The sequence below is a fragment of the Phoenix dactylifera genome, chromosome 8, assembly GCF_051530095.1.
Source record: "Phoenix dactylifera cultivar Ajwa chromosome 8, Ajwa_hap1_PhDact_Kaust_v1.1, whole genome shotgun sequence".
Classification (NCBI taxonomy): Eukaryota; Viridiplantae; Streptophyta; class Magnoliopsida; order Arecales; family Arecaceae; genus Phoenix; species Phoenix dactylifera.
In genome coordinates, this window is record NC_143197.1 from 31,685,758 (window position 1) to 31,705,999 (window position 20,242).

The 20,242-nt window shown below is 38.3% G+C and overlaps 2 protein-coding genes across 5 annotated transcripts; both read right to left on the reverse strand.

The window, feature by feature from the left end:
- Positions 1-937: 937 nt before the first annotated feature.
- On the reverse strand, positions 938-2,140 carry LOC103716522 (CASP-like protein 4C1). The gene is made up of 3 exons (XM_008804554.5): positions 1,586-2,140; positions 1,350-1,485; positions 938-1,243 (listed from the first exon to the last, which is right to left on the reverse strand). Exons 1-3 carry the CDS (start codon positions 1,819-1,821, stop codon positions 1,022-1,024), a joined length of 594 nt encoding a protein of 197 aa, XP_008802776.1. The 5' UTR covers positions 1,822-2,140; the 3' UTR covers positions 938-1,021.
- Positions 2,141-4,969: 2,829 nt separating this feature from the next.
- Positions 4,970-14,496, reverse strand: LOC103716521 (ubiquitin-conjugating enzyme E2 7-like). Of its 4 annotated transcripts, none has more exons than XM_008804549.6 (6): positions 14,184-14,496; positions 13,953-14,055; positions 12,883-12,980; positions 12,686-12,786; positions 10,953-11,030; positions 4,970-5,410 (listed from the first exon to the last, which is right to left on the reverse strand). In XM_008804549.6, the coding sequence occupies exons 1-6, from the start codon at positions 14,230-14,232 to the stop codon at positions 5,333-5,335; spliced, it is 507 nt and encodes a 168-aa protein (XP_008802771.1). In that variant the 5' UTR covers positions 14,233-14,496; the 3' UTR covers positions 4,970-5,332. The 4 variants fall into 4 exon arrangements, with proteins under 4 accessions (XP_008802771.1, XP_088559769.1, XP_008802770.4 ...); XM_008804548.6 differs by lacking the exon at positions 4,970-5,410 and adding an exon at positions 6,230-6,622; XM_008804550.6 differs by lacking the exon at positions 4,970-5,410 and adding an exon at positions 6,748-7,162.
- Positions 14,497-20,242: the final 5,746 nt, after the last annotated feature.

Sequence of the window (20,242 nt, forward strand, 5' to 3'; positions counted from 1 at the left end):
AAGGGAGAAGGAAGGTGGTGGGGAGGAGGAGAAGGACAAGGCGAAGGCGGAGGAAGTGAAGAAGGCGGCGGCGGAGAAGGAAGAGGAACTGAAGAGGGTGGTGGGGAGGAGAAGAAGGAGGTGGTCAGGGTGAAGGAAGTGAAGAAGGATCGTGACGCCTGAGGAGGAGGGGAGGGGGAGAAGAAGGATGGTGGTGCGGAGGAGAAGGAAGAGGTCGGTTAATTATTCCTCCTCTCATCTCCTCAATCTCTCTCATATCAATATATTAAAACTAGCTCTGTTTTTTTTTTTTTTTTTTTTTTTGGTGCGCGCTAGAACGAAAGTATCATATCAAACGTGCGCATGGATACAATCAAAAATATCAAAAATAATATATTTCGAAAAGCACCAGACAACTTCGCCTTATCTACCCATAAATGGTCCCAAAATGGTTAGCTACAAAGGATACCTAATCTGCCGCCCAACTAGCTTTGTTCTCTGCGTAATAACTTCTCCAAGCTTTGTTTTCTTATCCTCTCGGGCTACCATGATAGTTATGGCGCCCCAAAGTCCACATGCTCTGTTTTCTTCTTCTTACCTACATTGCTTCCATCCTTATATTTTTCTTAATGGATTCCTAATAAATTCAATAGATTTCTCCGTTTTTCTTTGAGTCCTAGTCCCGAGAGCTCACTTTTCCTACCTTCTCTGGGCTGCTCAATTGCAGCCTTCATCACCGGGGGGCCATTTTAGAAAATTTGAAGGACCATTTTGAAAACTTTTAAACATGAGGAATCCGTGGGAATCGCTAAAACTTGCGGAAGCGAAACCGTAATTCTTTTTAAAAGGAATCAGAATGATGACGACGAATGACTTTAGAAAACGCATCCATGATTCGCGGACGCTTGATCTTTCAGACGAAGGATCGATCACAAACCGCACGATGGACGGGAAGGACTCGGACAAAAACTCTACAAAAATTATTATTTATTAAAGTAGAAAAACAAAAGCTAACAGGGAAACTTCTCTCGGCCTATTCGGTCTAGAGGTGGAAGCGAGAGCCGGTGATTACGTAGCAGGCTACGCGGAAGCCTGATCCGAGCGCGGCGAGAGCGAGAAACGCAAATCCGGCGAAGCCGAGAGCCACGGAGATGTATGCCTGCACGCAGAACGCGCTCTCCGGCGAGCACGTGTGGGCCCCCTTCAGTCCCTGGGCCTCCACCGTCGCCGCCGCCTCCGCTGCCAGCAGCAAGTACGCGAACACCTAATTAACCAAATAAAAATCCAATCTTTAAGAGGAATGAGGGCTTAATCGATCGAAAAGAATGATTAGAAAACAACCAGAGCGTCTCCGGAAGATAGGGATCGACCTGGTCGTGGGAGAAGTCGAACCAGAGCTGGAGGGGCTCGGGGAAGAGGGTGACACCCTTCAGAATCTCCCAGATGGAAGACACCATTTCGAAGAAGGAATAGACCGCCACGATGGCGTTCGACGCGAGCACAAGCCTGCAAAATTCCAGATTGGAACCCCTCGGAGGCCGGGAGCTCAGCGCTGGTAGAGACGGATATGGAGGAAGGGAAAGGGCGGAGGCGAGATATGTATTACCTGAAGGGGTGAAAGTGGAGCCAGGAGTGGGAGCCGGGGGAGCGGGAGGAGTTGGTGGCCATGAAGATGGCGGCGGCGAGGGAGAAGCAGAAGGCAGCGAGGCGGAGGAGGAGGATGAGGGCGTTGAGGCGGCGGATCTTCTTCTCCGAGACGGTGGAGTGGAAGTGGTGGCGGCCGACGGCGGGAGAGGGGAGGCGGGGAGGGGGGGTGTCGCCGTTGCGGAGAGGGGATGACATCGCGGGAGCAGAAGTGTCATGAGAGAGAAAAGGAGACGGCGAGAGGGGAAAGGCGAGGCGACACAAAGCGAGGCTTCTTTTTTATCATCCTCGGAATCACGAGATGACAGATGGCAAGAGGAACGGCTCCTTTTTCTTTCTGCGTTAGCGGGAAGGGAGAGCAAGAAATGGAGGTGGCAACTTAGGCGGGTAAAAACGCAGCGGAAGGAGACAAAGAAAACCAGGAGGCGAGCGTCGGACCCACTTGCCTACTTTTCTTCTGCAAGGGGTGGTGAAAACGGAGCCGACGCAGAAATTTAGCAGTGAGAAGCAAATCTTCTCGCTGGACGTTAAACAGGTCAGAGTTTAGCCGAAATTTTTGATTCAAAACTCTGGCTAGAAGGTTGACGCTTTGATTTAGATTATATCACATCACATCAAATTGGATTAGAACTATGGATCTGAGTTTATTTGCAGGGAAAAAAATAAAAAAGAAAAATATCTATGCATTAGGAAATTGGATTATAATTTTTCTATTCATTAGTTAATATACCAATAACTCTGAAAGGACATTTAAGGTAACTTTTTATGAGTCAATTGAGTCCGATGGAGTCTTCGATACAGAATTGTTGATTAGATGTCGAATGAAAGATTGGAAATTTATCTGCTGACCAGGTGAAAAGATAACCGGTGATTAGTTGCAAGTTGCAACCTCTCCCTTTCTGGGTTCAGCAGCCGGTCTGGTTTGGTCTTGCGCTGTCTTTTGCTTTCCTTTTGGTATTCCTTGGTTCTTGGATTCAAGTAGAGGCCAGGACAGGAACTCCGTGAGTGAGGTTTGGGGTACACTCCTGTCTCACATTCCATGTAGGTAGATCTACTCATAACAGTTGAGAGTAATTCTACGAGGACCATTCTTTGGCACTCCTTTCAGGTCAGGGGCCCAGAATGAGGATTGGCATCGGTAACCAGAGTTTGTCTATGAGGTTGAAGGAGCTGCCGCTAGTCTGAAGTTTCAAGTGTGCCCAGTGGGACTGGAGGCCATACTGAGGACATCTGGGACAAATTGATGCTCTTATTACCCTTAAGGTAGGTTTCTATCTGCAGAAGACGTGGGAGGAAATACTGAATAGGGTCCTTCCGTTAGAAACAAATTCGGTATGATAACCAGTCAAGAGCCTCGAATTACTTTGTATGAGCGTAGAAGTCTTGATTTATCTAAACTCTGGATCCATGGTGCAAGAACCCACACTAAGAACTAAGCATATCTTGGATACTCATACAAAGTCAAGAAATCCAATAACATCTTCCGGCTAATTTTGACAAATAGTATCAAAACAAACTTGGCTCGTAGCCCGTATAAACTAGGAGATAATACGGTGCAGGCCCATTTAGTTAACTACGAACTGATCATGGTATTTATGATTGGATTTGTCGTACTTGTAATTGGATCTGAATGGATTTAAATCTTTAATCCGACAAGGATGCCATTGGATTTGAATGGATCTAGACGTTTAATTCGATGAGGATGTCATTGCTTAAATGAGAGGAAGTATGAGAAAACCTGTACCAACACGTGTTTAGTTTGACGTTCTATACATTAGATAGAGCTGAAAAATCCAACAATATCTTTCGGCTAGCCTTTTTGAGTAAAGTACTAAATTGCTGCATATAATCAAACTTATGAGACTCCTGTGGCTGCTTAACCTCACAATGTTAGTAGTGGCGGTACTGGAAGTTCAGAGGTGCGGACTCAGGATCTTCTCGGGCTGGTCAAAAGGACTGCAGCACGACAGATTGAGGGGAGATGAATTTGGAGGCTACACATCCACCCTCGAGTGGCTCTATTCGTCTGGAAGCTTGCCCGGGGGTGTCTGCCCACCAGGAGAGTGTTAGCCCGGTGGGGGGTGAACATCCCTATGGGATGCTGAGCCTATCAGGTAGCGGAGGAGTCTATCTACCATACTTTGTTCGGCTACCAGAAGACTATTCGGATCTAGGAGTGCATGTCGGCTTTCATTGGCCTGCATCGAGGATGGTCATCGACGGAGGATTTCTTGGTCTTCTTGGCAGAGTTCTCTCAAAGACCTGGACTCATGGAGCAGAGGATTCAGGCAACCTATTTAGCCTATCATTGTTGGCTAGATAGGATTGCTAACATATTTGAGGACAGAGGTGCTCTTCCGAGAGTGGTGGCAGATAAGGCTCTACTTCATGCAGCGAAGATTCTTGATACTACTGCGTCGTCGTCTCTTGAGTTGGCTAGAAAAATCTGGAGCTCTCGCTACGCTCTGATAGCGTCTAGGCTTTTGCTCACATCCTGCGAGCCCCCATCCTCTAGTTTTCTCAAGGTGCACTTCGACGATAGTGTCAAAGAGGATGGACAATGCGGGCATTGATTTCGTCATCAGGAATCAGCAGGCTGGACTAGTGCCTGCTAAGGGTCGGTGTATCTTCAATCAGTCTGTCACAAGCGCTCAGGTCAGAGCAGCCTGAGAGGGTGTCTCCTACGCCAGATATAACCACCAAAAAAAAAAAAAAAGCTATTGAAAGATAACACATCAATTGTATTTGTGGGTGGGTGAAAACCCCGTAGACTGTACAACCAACCACCGATTACCATACAGGAGGTGCTCCTTGTAGCGAAAAGTGCAATGAAGCTTTTCCCCCGTAGCATCTCATGGTATTGAACGTGGGTGCAACGATAAACCAGCGGGAGCTGGTTTTCTCATTCACCGATGTGTCCCCACGGCGGAGCTCAGAGGCGGATGGGAGAGTCTTTAGAGGCCACGAGAAATCATTCGTTTGTTTATCCTAGAACTCTATATTCAGATTTTATGATGTCAGAATTTCGAGAACAGATTTTATGAAAAGCCGACAGATAGTTTCGTAAAACTCACTCGTTTTGAAACTTAATGAGAACACCTTTAAGTAAAACTGGATAACCTGACAACCCTTAAAAGAGCAAGATGATGCTAAATAATCCGAATGCTTTTTATATCACAAGCATGGTATTGCAGCAAACAATTAACCATAACCACAATACGTGAAAGCATCTTCTATGTTATAAATATAGAAGTTAAACAGTTCAAACCCCTACACAACGACACATGAAGACATGTTTAGAGAAAGAATTGCAATCGGTATATGCAGTCAAATGCCACGGAGAAACTAATAAAACATAAACGCGGCTCAACTTCGCTAAACTGCAAGGTTCGTAATTTACAGAAAGAAAAGGGTTAGACTAGTGAGATGTGTCCCGTAGAATAATGAAAACAGTCCAAGATACTCGAAACTCACCAAACCCACGATAAATACGCAAACATCCATGTAACGTTCAATCCCAGTTTCTTGCTGGACAAAAACGAGACCACCAGTGGAAGAAGATGGAAAAAATCTAAAAGGGCTGTAAGAGACTACAACTGGATATGCAGCAGACCCTTGATCTCTTCCATACCATAAGAGTTGCACCAAGACAGGTATGAATCTAGGCAGTCACTTTTTATCTCCTACAAGGTGCCACTCTTTCGAGCTCTTACAACATTTCTTGGGATCTTCTGACAATGCGGCTGACTTTCTTCTTAAATGCATCCCTCATCTCCCTCCATTCCTTCTGCATTGCAATTTAAGTAAATTTGCATCAGATCAAGTTTCTCTGACAAAATTCAGAGGCTACCCCAGATTGGACCAGTCTTAATGAAAAATATGACACTGATATAAGAAAGGAAGACAAGCAAATCGAGAGCTCAAAAAATACTGGAGCATGGCATCTTAACGACAGCCCTCCAAACAAGCATCAACAAATCAAATTCCAATACTAAAACCATATGCTAAGACCTACCTGACTACGAAACTTGAAGTTAACATGTAACTTAAATTTAATCAATGCTGTAGTGGTGGGGGAATATCCATACTCTTAACTGTTGCCAGATTTTCAGAAGGAAAAACCCCTGGCATACAGAACAATATTTTTACACACTTTGCTCAAAGCGTATATGCAAAACCCAAAGGTGTTAAAATTTCACAATCAGTTCACCTATGATTTAGTCATTCCACTTCAACCTCATCATGTTTATAAGCATACCTGTCATAGATCAATGCTATATTGTGCATGCAGAACAAGAAAATCTGCAGGCTAGATATTCTACGTACTCTATGTAGTTCACTTGTACAGAAACGGATATTTGAGTAATGGGAAACACCGACCAAAATTTTAGTAGGGCAACACAGCAGCATCATTCTAGAATTAATTTTAGGAGGAAGGTAATATAGTGTCCTACACCACAATATGACGAAAAATCCAAGAGTATCATTTAGCATTTAAGTTATAAAATAACAAGTAATTTGGCCTTTTTTTTTTGTTGCCAGTATTAATAGATCATGGAGCATCATATTCTCACCAACAATCAATAAAATTTAACTAAAAACTTCATTAAAAAACAAAGAGAACAGTTTAATAATTAATATTCTTTTCCATGTAAACAGAAACTAAGAAAACCTAGCAATTATAATTTGGTGGCACATAATGAGTCGAATTACTTATCCCTCAGTCTATTGGAGAACCATCATCACTCCAAGAATTGTGAAAGATGTTCTACTAGAAATATTCTTGTTATTTCTTTGACTCATATTCCCCCAAAAGTGGATCAATTTTATATATAATTTGAAATCAGTTTATGGGCAAATGGACTAGAGTCAGGTTCCAGGGCCTGTCAGCCCTGTACATGTTGCTTGGGCAATAAGAGAGGAACCAGTTAGGTAAAAGCTCATGGGCCCGCGTGCTCATGTCCTTCCGCCAGATAAGTGGACCATGTATTAGGCAAAACTGCATATAAGCAAATAAAAATCTGGATATTACTTGACTATTGACTAATTAAAACTTTTGCAGAACAAGCAACACCTTGCAAATAAACTAGAATAGTTTAATTCAGTTACTTCTTAGCTAAGACATTATCTCAAAGCTTCAAAAATTCTGAAAATGTCCATGGGCTTCATGGACTGCAAAGTGTGTATAGAGCATTTTGGACATCAGCTGGCTGGGGTCACTTTTACAACCCAGTCTTTGGTAGCAGCAGCGAATGCCAGCAGTGGTCAAACAATTCAAATATCATGTCTTACTGGCATCATAACTGCTGCAGCAATATGAAATAAATAGAATTCACAATTAGATCCCCTCTCATGAACCAAATTCCTTGACCACAGAGCATAGTTTGTGCAGCTCGCAACCCAGGATCCACCAGATACCTAAGATAACACATCCGACCAACTCAGAATCAACTTTCAAGCAACATAGGCAATCAATAGTCTCTCTTGGACTGTGTTAGCACTTCCATTGGGGGGGAGAAGGGCACGGCTTTAGTGTTTGCTGAACACATGTTACAAAAAGCAAACTTTGGTTAGCAAGAAGAGAAAAATCAAGAGAAAGGACTATTGAGGTACAATTTGGACAAGTCTGATCTCAATTTGCATAGAATCTACAATTGGACCTGGGAAAAGACTAAACCCAACTTGCATAAAGTGGAGAACCCCACCTAATCCTGAAATGGTTACACATTTAAATTAGAGCATAGAATAATTCCAATTTTGTATTTGAAGTGGTCAAGTTTGTGGCTCAAAAATCTTCTAGACATCTCAAATCACTTTTAATCACAACCAGTTAGGACTCGGGTCCATTGTCACAGGAACTAGTTGTAATCCAGTTGGAGAACAAAGGCAAGTCCATAAGAGGATCTCAATGACAAATGATTCAGATAGGGTTTATTTGAACAGGTATGATGCTTGTATTATATTTCAACTGAATATATACCAGAGTCATATATGTATATGGTTATACTTTTACAATTCTAAGAACCAAGCAGCTACTGATTGTGGTTATTGATCGAATTCGCAAACACCAAGTATGAACAAGAATTTCAAGATACATATGAATCTGTATGAATATTTGCATCTAACAAGAATATGCATATATCTGGTCCACCCTTCACAAAGCCTGATGGCCGCTTTCCCTCGGGCTCTGGGTAGAAATAATGTCACAGGATCCACCCTCCTATGTCTCACCAGTTACCAAGCAGTGTTAAACTATCAGTCTTCACCTAAGTTTATTCTATGAGCAAAATAAGAAATACTGCAAGCCCTAGAGTAAGAAAAATAAAGGGTGAAGGGTGCCATCTCTTCCTATCACCCGATGTTAGAATTGGGAGGCTAAATTGTCCTCCATACTTTTTTACTTCTAGTTGGAGAAAGGTTTAAACACTTTGGATGGAAGAATGAGGACAACAATAAGAAATAGGAAGAGGGAAAGCCTCAGGCAACGAAAGTCAAAAGTGAGACAAATGGAGCAGCAGCCACCATTGCAGGGTTATCACAAGGTAGGAGCTCACTAGCACCAACTTTGAGACTCGAGGAGAGGAATGGAAGCCTCAATGCTGCATTGGACGTAAGAGGAGAAGACTGGCAGCCATGAAGGGGAGATTAAAAGGGATGAAGTCGCTGCGCCAACTTTGAAACTTAAAGAGGAACCAAAGGCCTCACACCACCATGCCAAAGTAAAGAAGAAAGGAGGAGCAATTGAATGGAGAATGACCAAGAAAGTAGGAAAAGGAATAGATAGTTCTAGAGTTTTGCTTCTAGCAATGACAAACTAATCCTAGTGATGAATCAAAAATTGAAAACTGACTAACATATAATAATAATACAATATTATTTAATTTATTCAAGCTTCAAGCCAAGCTAAAGGCTGCCCAAACCCTATCCCGTTAAGGTCTTTAGATTTTATGCCCAACCAAACAGATACAAATCTGACCCAAAACCAAATTCAATCAGCTTCTTGGCTGATGCCCACTTCCATCCCTAAGTAAAATGTATTGTTCAGTCAAAATTTGGTCAAGATCGATTTGTATATAGCATTAAACTTTTGATCTTCCCTATTAGGAGCAAATCCATTATTTTATTTTTATCACAAGTTTGATTTTCAGCATACTTTAATAGTTAATTTCTAGTTTTGTTATAACTGCAATTCCGTTACCAAAGGCGATCTTTGTGTCCAACTGACCACCCCCCCCCCCCCCCAAACAAAACCCTGCACAAAAAAAGAGAGAGAAAAAAGCTTCCCCCAAGAGTAGTCTTAGTAGTTCCATTAACCAGCACAAAGAACTCACTTTATAATTTCCAGAATTTCTAATGAATGTGCAACCCAATGATTAAGGGTCACTTGTCAATAAGGTTTCTGTTTTTCAGCCTTTAAAATGTATTATTTTTTATCCTTTATGGTTGATTTGAAATTCAAACTAATACTCCTTTTATCATAGATCACTAGTATATGGGAAAGTGCAAATACACATTTAGAAACAAAATTTTGAGATTTGTTGACCATCTGGGTGAAACCGATCTATAGAGTTCGGAAAGAAAAAGATTAGAGAAAGTATGGGAGAGGTGAACAAAGAGCTTTGTACACATTTTTAAAAATCCATACTAACATACTCTCAGAATATTTATTTGAGTGAACTTTCCATGAAACAATAATGGCGCTTTCAGTATAAAAATTTTACTAAGAATGCATCTGCAAGATATTAACTTACTGGACTCATCTCATGTGAGTACTCGAACATGAAATTGCACACAAACAACCAAATATCACATGCTTCTACATGCATGGAAATGCTGATAAATTTTGCCCTCCTTATAAAGCTTGCTCTGATGCATCAACATCATATGTTTTTCTTACCTCCTGGTCCAAATTTATGTTCGTTCCCTTTTCCTGTACATTTTATCACATAACACGTGCTCTAATCAAGAGGTTGGATGCTGGTACCGAGCTCTTTACCATTTTTTTTCCCAAAACAATACAGTACTAGTACATTTGGGATAAACCAACGCATTCAGTATCAACAATAATGAAAAACAATCAGTATGGTTGGTACTAACAGTACACAATCGGTATGGACCAGTTAAGAGAGTGGCTCACACCCATACCAGTACCCTTTTTTGTCGAAGTAGTACAGCACGCTGATACCATACCTAACTGATGGTATTTAAATCATCGGCTCTAATACACATGCATTCCGCAGTTTTTACATTAGGTCCTTACCACGATGCATCACCAACCTTCATGTATTATTATCTAAATAGTGATTCGTAGTATCATAAGCATCATGACGCACAGTAGTAGAAGGACAACCCGAGCACACCCTCCCCTCTTCTCCCTAACACCAATCTAGAATAGCAGCAGCACCAAGCAAATGACCAACGTATACATTTCAGTCTTCAGACATGTAGCCAAACAACCAAATATAGAGGGGGAGAAACGAAGGAAAATAACAGTCCTATATGCATTGTCATCTTGAATTACAACCAAACTGCTGAGTTTTGGTGCCAACTTCCTTGCAACATTAGAACAAAACCACAAGACGAGGGAGTTATTAGTCAACGTCTTCACATTTCAGGACAAACAAACCTCCAAGAATAAAACCATCGTCATTGATAATCGATGTGTGAATGAATTATTGACCATTGGTCAAGCTTAGGCAAGACCAATGTAGTCAGATCTAAAAAAAAATGGTTCACACAACTTCTGCAATTCCATTGCCACTGACATAAACAGAGATGCAACTTATAAATACAGAGTGTTGCTTCTCCGTCCATGGTTAAGAACTTCAAGTCACAAATTTCTACAAATGTCCACACTTAAGAATAATATTTAGTGACAAATTTTTATGCACTAGACTTTTGGCTTTTGGATCTTCATATTTAATTAGCTAGTATATTCATAATTCCAATTCAAATGATAAAATATGTTGGACGATTTCATATGAATAAGTAAACCAATCGATGTTATTGTTATTTCACATGTTACAATGATATTTGTTCAAATTTTCTTATTAAAGCAACTTCAGAGTATATCCAAGAAGACAAACTATACAACATATTAGACACCATATGTAAATAGATGAGATCTAAATGGATCACAAAATTTAGAATATACATAAAAGATAAAAAAATTCAATATAACTTAATACAACAATTTTCTATGACAACTGCTTCTTGCAGTTGTCATTGGCTTGCAACCCACAGATCGGTTTCCGTAGATGGATAAATGCATGATGATCAATAAAGTGAAACAAACAGTGTCTTAAAAAAATGACAAATTTTTCACTTACAGCAGCTTCAACATTAGCAGGAGATTCATCATTAGGACTAGAAAGCATGGAGATGATACTCAGTACAATGCTCTCAACCTGTATATTTCATGTATCCCACAATTATGATGGAAGTAACATGCTCCAACTAAAAAAATATATAAAGAAAACTTCGAATACAAATGAAGAATTTACACCTTCAGATGATTACAATCATAAATAGTTATGCAAATATTCCACAATGTAAATCCAAAATACATATGCGAATATAGCAGAATGTAAATCCCTTAAAGTCAACGAAGCAGTATAGGCAAACCATAATAAGTAAAATGAAGAAAATGAAGCTGGCAATCCTGCAGAGAATACTGAACCCAAACATCAAAAATAACTCCTCAACTTATTTTATCATAGGATTATTTTCCTAAAAACTACTAAAGTCATGGTCCGTCACACAAAACTTTCTCCAAGGAAGTTCAATGCCTCTGTGACTTAATTAGTGCTGCAAGCAGGTCAAGTTGGATGTCCTTTCAGCACAATCCAAGCCTAATCCATATTTGAATAACATAAATCCAAGATGAATCAACTTCCCTCCAGGTCAAGTTGAATTGGGTTCAAGAATTACTTTATTGATATATATAGTTATTTGTGGCTCAAATCAGGTCAAATACATAAAAGAAAATTACAATTATAAAATAGAAGCATTAACACCAGCCAATTTGCATAACATTAACCAACAACCACATATAACTTATCATTGATCAACACAAATTGATCGACTTGTGTATGTTAAAATGTGCTTATATAAATTAAGACAACTACTAGAAATGAAATCAAGAATTTAAAGAACCTTGTTCCTTATATAAGAAAACTTTGAGTTTTAAAAAAAAATGTGATGGAGCCTTAAAATAAGTTTATTTAATATGCCATAATTCTTCAATATTTTTCATTGTTTCAACATTTGAAAAATCACTTTGGGTTACCTTCATAAGTTTGAACAAGCCTCAAGTTTCTTCTGCTAGTTAACAATCTATGAGATTCCTATGGCAAAATGTATGCTAGATGATATAAAAACTCCAAAAAACAAATTACAGAAGGTGTTTAAAATGACCAGAAAAGAGGTTTGACCCATCATCCATTAAATAGACACCTTATTATCCAAAAGATGAATGTTACAACATAATCCTTCATTGCTGTATCAAATAAAGAGAAAATGTTTGTAAAGGTAGTATAGATGAAATTACTGATCCTTGTGAAGTGATACTTATATCTCTAAATTCAACTTACATTATAGTTCCAAATATTTTGAGATTGAAAATGACCAGATCGTGTGAGAATAATGGCCATAAATGGCCCCTAATCTGTTTAGATAAAAGAATACAGATAAATAATATAAGCATTAGGAATATAATTACAAGCTAGCATCCAAGATAACAAAAATATTAGGTGGAAACGAAGGACTTTGAGCTACCCATCCATTCCAAATTGTAAGAACAACAGTAAGTAGATTTCTGGTTAAGCTCTTAAGAAGAAACAAGGAAGATTATTTGACCACATAAAATTTTCAACATCAACTATAACTAGCAGCATTTAGAATTTATGTGACAGTAAAACTGGATATTTGTTCAATATAAAAAATGAACACAAATATAAAATACTATTTGCATCATCCTCATTCTTAATAAGAACCAAATGGAAAAGGAAAAAATCGATATAAAGAGGAGGAGCATACAGCATTACAACGTGTGAAGTCATACCGTATGCACCGGTGTCCAACGCTCACTTGCAAGCTCATATCCGTTTGGGTCTTCCCCAGGTGGATGAAGAATTGATATGCAAACACGTCCATCAGGATAAACTGAAGTTGCAATAAGAAACAAGGCATTCTTATATATTGTTTCACATGGTAAGCTAAATGAGATATGATTTAGGGAAACATGCTTTAGAAACTAACCATTTGGATGCCACATCTCTGATGTAAATCTAACTGTTGGAGGGCTATTGGGATAGTTGGCAGGAAAGCTCATAATTGCATTAAAATAGCCACCATCGCTGCAAGATTGAACAAGGATTAGCCCCACAAAAAAAGAAAAAGGGAATTTACAAAAATCTAAAAACTACTCATGACTTTGACGCACTGAAAATGATGATATTTAATCCACTATGTAACAGTTTGACATTCTCTCCTACATCTACAGTAAATTTCTTTCCCCAATTCCTACATTCACTAACAGATCGTCATCAAAGAACATGGAAATAAGCTGCATGAGCAGAAGCCCCTGCAACAGTTTTGAACTCAGAAAATTTACAAGTTCCAATACATTGGCCACAGTGCAAACGTATAACAGCATTATCATAGACATACACAGGCATTATTCTGTCAACAGGCAGGCAGGCATGATGATCCCACTTGACCATTCGTTTCTTATCCAATGCTGCCATCAAGATAACCGCAACAATTGTCAACAAAGCATTTTTGTGCAGTTACAAACGATCAAACAAAATTTAGCAGATGGTCATACAGTTCCCACTCAGAGCCTACGGCATAATCAAAAGCCCAAACTCATCAGCTTAGGGTTAGCCTTAAAGATCTTGCTTTCCTATTGGTTCCTATGAAGAGCCACGTTCTCAAACATCATGGGTATATATGTAAATTTATCAACCACACTGCAAAACTCAGACATAGAAAATTCTCTGACAGATTGGTTTTGATATTGAAGAACCAAAATCTTATTAGAGTAAATCAACAAATAAAGGTTTCATCAGCAAAGATCTAATCTTTCCATGCTCGGAGCATGCAAATACCCATGAAATCAAATAAAGACCCTAACTTTACAACCCAAACCACCCCTGGCCTGACAGAAAATTCCAATTTTCAAGCAGTCCAAACCATCAACTAGCCAAAACAACACAAAAGTTCGCATTTCCCCCAAGAGAATTCACAATAACAAAAAAGAAGAGAGAACAGCAACAGAAAGAAGAGAAGAAAGCCGTGAATACGCGAGGTGAGAGGCAACTACTCACTAGAGTGTATCAGGGGGACCGATGATCGTCACGTTCCACTCGAAAATATTGCTATCATCGACCAGGCCGGCCGAGAATCCGTCTACGGGATTTTTGGTAAGATCTGATCCATCAACATCAACAACAACAAAAAGAAAATAATTTCATCCCATCGATCCCTTCCAAGATTCCTACAAACAAGAAAATCCCTAGACTCGATCAGAATCGATGCAGAAACGATCAGATCCGCACCTTTCAGCTGCTTCGCGAGGAGCAGGCTCGCTTGGCTCGTCACGGCCATCAACGAGGCAACCAGATAGAGATAGAGATTCAGCCAAGGAGAAGGGCGAGACGTGAAAGAGAGAAAAAGACGGGGTGGGCGGCGGGGATGGTGGAGGGGAGTCTTCAGAACCAAAGAGGAAAGAGGGGAAGGAGAGGAGGAGGACCGACATGAGTAGGTATATATAGGCGAGGGCCCGAGTGCGGAAGAATGATGGGGGGACGAACACGGAGGAGAAAGAGAAGAGAATTTTAAATAAAATTAAAAATTGTATTATTCTTATGAATTCTTTTTAATTCTTTTACTATACATTCCGTTGTTGGCGATCCAATCGTGATCTCCGGCACCAGACAAGCACATCTACGGGGCCCAATTCTTGTACAAAAATATCTTCGCAGCTGGCATGCAACGTCACAGGACGGAACCGGCGAAAATGATGATTGTCGTGACGTGCGAATCAATTGAAGACACGTAGTCATGAAACTCGTCGGTGTCCTCGAAGTAGTGTTATAAGTGAAAGGTGGGGGAGACGCCGTCCGGTTGCTGCCGAGAATTTTGACCGGCGGCCGGTACTTCTCGCGTGATGAGGACTGCGCTGTTTTGCCGGCAGCAAGCGCAGGGAGTTACTTCGGGTCGGATGATCATGACCGTCTGGTTTAGGTATTCGTAATTTAGATATCTCGATTTTTCAAAAATAAATATTTCGATTGTAATCGGCACCATGGTATTGCAGCGAATGTAATGGAGATGATATTAGCAGCAAGTATCATGGTTGTATCATGGCGACAATGATGATGTGGTAGTATGTTGGAGGCAGGGCAGTGGTGGTGGTGCTGATGATAATAGTTATAGTTACGAGGGTGAGGGAAGGGATTACAATTAAGATATTAATAGCGTGATAGAGATAGGGATAATCATGATAGTGATGGTGATATAGTGATAGTAATAGTAATGGTGATGGTAATAAGGATGACAGCAGCGATGGCATCGTTAGCTAAGATGGTGGTTGTGGTGGTGGGGGCTATGCTGGTAATGATGATAAAAATCATAAGTAAGAGTAGCAATTTAATTCACTCCATTGGGTATTTGGCTCGACCTCACTCTAATAAGATGGGTTTTATCCGACTTGCAGCGGAACTGAATATAAAACACATCTCAAACTCGACTTGAATATATATAACTTTTCACATATCCTCTTCCCAATCTTTGCCCTAATTGCTTAACTCGCACGAGAGATTGAATATGCCAAAGGTTGCATATCATGATGCTTAGTCATTCCTTTTTTTAGTTGATTGCATTTTTTAGCTGAAATAATATTTAACCTTCTAAAAATCGATATTTTTATTTGTTATATTTTAGTTATTGTTGAAAATGTAATTTGTTATGTTGTACATTTTCAACTCTTATTTTGTTTAATATTGTATGAAGTGTCGAGATTTAGTTATACATTCTTTTTTGATTTGTTTGATTTATATAAAAAAAAAAGTAACTTTTGTAGCTTTATTTGATCTTATCCGTCTGACTTACTTACCTGCCCTTTTTCATAGAGCTATAGGGCACATATGAGTAATAGCCTATTCTGACTCATATCCGACTTTTTGTCATCTCTAATCATAAATTTCTTATTTTTGGAAACATTAGGAGCAACCTTCATTTTTATAAAACCATAAAAATATATTTCAAAAATAAAAAATAATAATATTAAATATATTTTAAATCTTGATTTCTGTAATTATGTTTTTTGAAAAATTAAAAATATGAAATAAAAGCATGATGAGTGGCCATTGGGTGGGTTTGTTGGTGGGATAAAGAGCGAGTTGGTGGTTGACAAAGCTGCCAACGAATGGAGATCAGCCTCTCTCGGTCTAACGAAAAAAAATAATAATAATTTGTTGTTTGGGCTTTGGTGAAATTTCTGTTTCTCCATCATCCGGAACCTGGACCGTTTGCATTCTTTATTATGGATTAGTTGGATACTTGGATGTGATTGTGTGGTCCATCAGCTAATAATTAAGTTGGGTTCCCAAGCAAATTTGGCTCAGTGAGATTCTAAATGCACATTGTTTATTATTATGTAAGGCACCAAATAATATGATAGAAGAGATGTCAGTTTGAGTCATGCGACCAAATATAATAATATTTTTATTTCTTTTGTTTGAGCGATCACCATATGGGATGAGATGGCAAGGAGAAACACTTGCTCAAAAAAATATTAAAAAAATTAAGAAAAATTATTCCTAAAACTTATGAGCATCCTAGTGGGAAGTCAGAATAGATATCTCACTACCATAATTGTTGAATTTTGTTAGAATTCATTGACCGATTGATTATATCAAACTTAGTTGATCTTACCAAACTTCATCTTGATTAATTTGTGATTGATTGTACCAAATTTAGCCGGTCTTACCAAATTTCGCCAGCCTCCTAGTATATATAAAGACTGCTCCTGTACATTATAACATATGGATAGACATATAATTCTCTTATCTCATTCTTCTTTTTCAACAGGTTTGATGAATTCGCGGCAAACAAAACCTTCCATGTTGCTGGTTGAATTCCAACTTATATTATTATTATTATACAAAATCAATTTATTCAATTTATGAATATTTATTCATATTATTAAATAATTATTTGATGTATATTTTAATCATTATTTTTTATTTAAAAAAATAAAAATGAATTGACTTTATTTTATTCTTTAAGATATTTTAAAAGGTTATTGTTAAAAATATTTAAAAATTAACTTTTCCATGTGACCATATTCATATATAATTTTCTTACAAACTCTTTAAGAATAGTTAGTTCATGATTTTTTTATCTATGCTATAACGAAAAGTGATAATAATTTTGATGAAAAAATATTAATATTTTTATATTATATTTTTTATTTTAAATAATTTTTGATTGTTAATATTTTAATACAAGTTCGATTGAATCAGTGATCTGTATAGAGTAATACTAAAAAGATATACTAACTTCTTGTAAATATTTTCGCTATAAAGGGTTTCAATCATGTGAATGACTGCAATAATATGTACGTAACAAATTTTATGGCCTCAGTATGACCTAACCCAAACTTTTTATAAAAATTAATAATTTAAAGTTTAGCGGCAATTTTCTAAAATCTCACCAATTATGATCTTATTTACTGGCTTATTAGTTAGGAACCATAATAGTAATTCCAATTTTTAACCCTTTAAATTATATGTTGTAAAATATGAATTTATAGCGGTATTTACTACAAAGTACTGCTAATAAAAAAATATTTATTGAAAAATAGCAGCATTTATATAATAATGCAGCAGAAAAATATTAATGCTATATAATAAAAAATGTTATAAGCAATTTGCTGCCAAAATTTTTTTTTTTTTAGTTTGGCACAGGGAGGGGACATTTATGTGTGTATGAGAGAGAGAGAGATGGCTAAAAGTGGCTAATCATTTTTTTAACTAATCAATTGACCTAAAAATTTAAGTTAACAAAAAACAACACTAATGTACTAAAACATATCATGTTCCCTTACATGTGGTCTGACCCATGCACATGAAAGGTCAACTAAGTGGGTCTTGATGAATATCTCTAGTAACCTAAATCTAAGAACTGTAGGAAATATGTCAACAACATACTTTAAGCTTAACACTAGTGGCAATATAAAAACTTGAAAAACTATGTTTCCATGTTCAAAGTATTTTCGATAGCTTTGTTTATTTTTCGTTGCATATGACCCCTGATGCCCAATCTTGTAGTTGACATATACTAGAAATTTAAACAAAATCAACTCATTAACAAAGCTGTGAATGATTGCCATGTTTAAATTAAAAGTTCCTACCTATTTCTATCAAAAAAAGAGATGGACTCCACCTACCCAGAGCAAAAAAAGTATAATTTGATGTCGGAGAGGGCTAAAAAAATGAAAAGATGCACAAGCACTTTCACTTTTTTTAAGGTCTCTTTAGAAATTAAAGAGTGGGGCGCAGGTCGGTCTGCTCATTAAAGTCCTATCCCTAGCTCTATTATCCATCCCCTACCTAAAAGTTAACGAGAGTCTCAACCTTTTCGATCTACAATGTTTTCGGTACTCTAGATCTCAAAAGTGCTTTCAAAATTGCCTAGCTTAGTAATTTCAAAGCTATAGATTCGAATTAATTCTTAAGTTATTTGATTAATCACTTGAAAATGATCAATGGATTTTTTTTAATGTCCATACTTTAGTACATGGCTTTATTAATTCAACAAGTTCGACAAGCAGTCTCAATAAAATTTAAATGACTAGATATTAACGCTACCATATGCATATTTTTTATGTATTAGCTTACATAAGTTCTATATGTACCCAGCGCACAGATCAGCTCACCTTGTCAAACATTTTTCATACACTGCAGAAAAGAAACAAAATGTTTGGAGCAAGTCATTGCAAGTAATTATGAAAGGAAGTAAGGTCCTTTCTTATGCCAAATAAAAAAATAAAAAAATTGAGGCATCATGCACCTTTATAAGTTGAATGGCATTGCTAAGCTATCAACCAACAAAGGCTGTTATAATACAAGACCAACTTTGATTACTTTAAATTTAGAGTGGTGTTTGACATGACTTGTGCTATAGAAAGCAAAGGGATGGATAAGTTGTATGCATTTTTGAAGGTCAAGGAAAAAAAGAAAGGGATCTTCTTTTTTGCTTTTATGGGGGACACAGATACTGGTATAGGGGTGAATATTTTTTGAGAAGTTAGAAATCAAAACAGAAAATTCTAACCAGAAGCTCAAAAGTCATTTTTTCCATCTTTCATAGAGGTTCTATCAATGCCAAATTAGCTTCTGCATATGAAAAATACAATTAGCCCCACATAAAACTCAAGCATGAGTATTTTCCTTCTTTACAATGCAATCCTAAGAGTATGTACCTTGCATCAACTATACCAGAGTAGTATAGTTTGATGTTTTACAATTTTGTGGGAGCAGGAGTTCAAAGATCCATACTAGTTTTGGAGGAAAAAGTAGCTTTGCATAAAAGGTTTTGGGCTTATATTAAGCAAAATTAAAAAGGTTTCATCGAAGACTATAAAATTTGTATAAAGAGGAACCAAAATTTTGGATGGCTGTTGTATCACTCTCAACATACACAATAAGAGAAGCATGAATAAACTATACTTTGTGGATTAGATAGCATGGCATATGTTGGTCCAAATACATTAATCCAATCATTAGTGAATATAAGAATCAATAGTACTCTAAATGGATATCCTTCTTCAACAAAATATGATCCGACCTGCAACATTAAAACTCAAACCTTCAGCACCGATGCATTTCAAAGAAAATATGATCTTGAATCGAGCTATCAGTAACCACTGAGGTGGCTCCAAGAAGGATCAAATCATTTTGCTTGCAGACATACATCTGTGATTGATTAGCTTTTAAGAAAAATATTTGGCAACCTTCTTTAATCCACCTTTGATATCCCTAAATATCCCTTGGTTTTCTTTCGAATTTTGCCCATAGGTTTGGTTCAATTATGTTTGGGCCCCTCTTAAGGAATGGAGAATAGTGGGACAGGGCAAGACTGGGAGCCTTTGTCTTCTTTTACTGCATGAGGTGGCCATTAACTTGCAAATGGTTTTTTGCCACTAGGCCTCTCCCTTCTGCTTTTCCAACTCTTTTTTTTTTTTTTTTTCTTTTTGGGTGCTGAAAACGGGTGCTTCATACCGTACGGATACGAATACATCCAATAAGATCAAAATACAATACCTCACGGAGTGCCAATGGCAGCTCCGCCTCCCCCGACCAGAGGGCATACCCCGAGTGGTGGGCCGCATGGGCAGCCACCCAATCGGCTGCCCCATTGGCCTCCCTGAATACATGCTTGGCCAGAATGGCCCCTCCCTCACTCATCATCACAATATCGCGAATCAAGGGATGGTCTGTGCTCTCACCCCCCAATCCTCTCTGAATCCACCGGATAACAGTGGCTGAGTCACCCTCCAAAATAATCGAACTGGCCCGCAGTACTACCCGCGCATGTCGAAGGCCTGCCC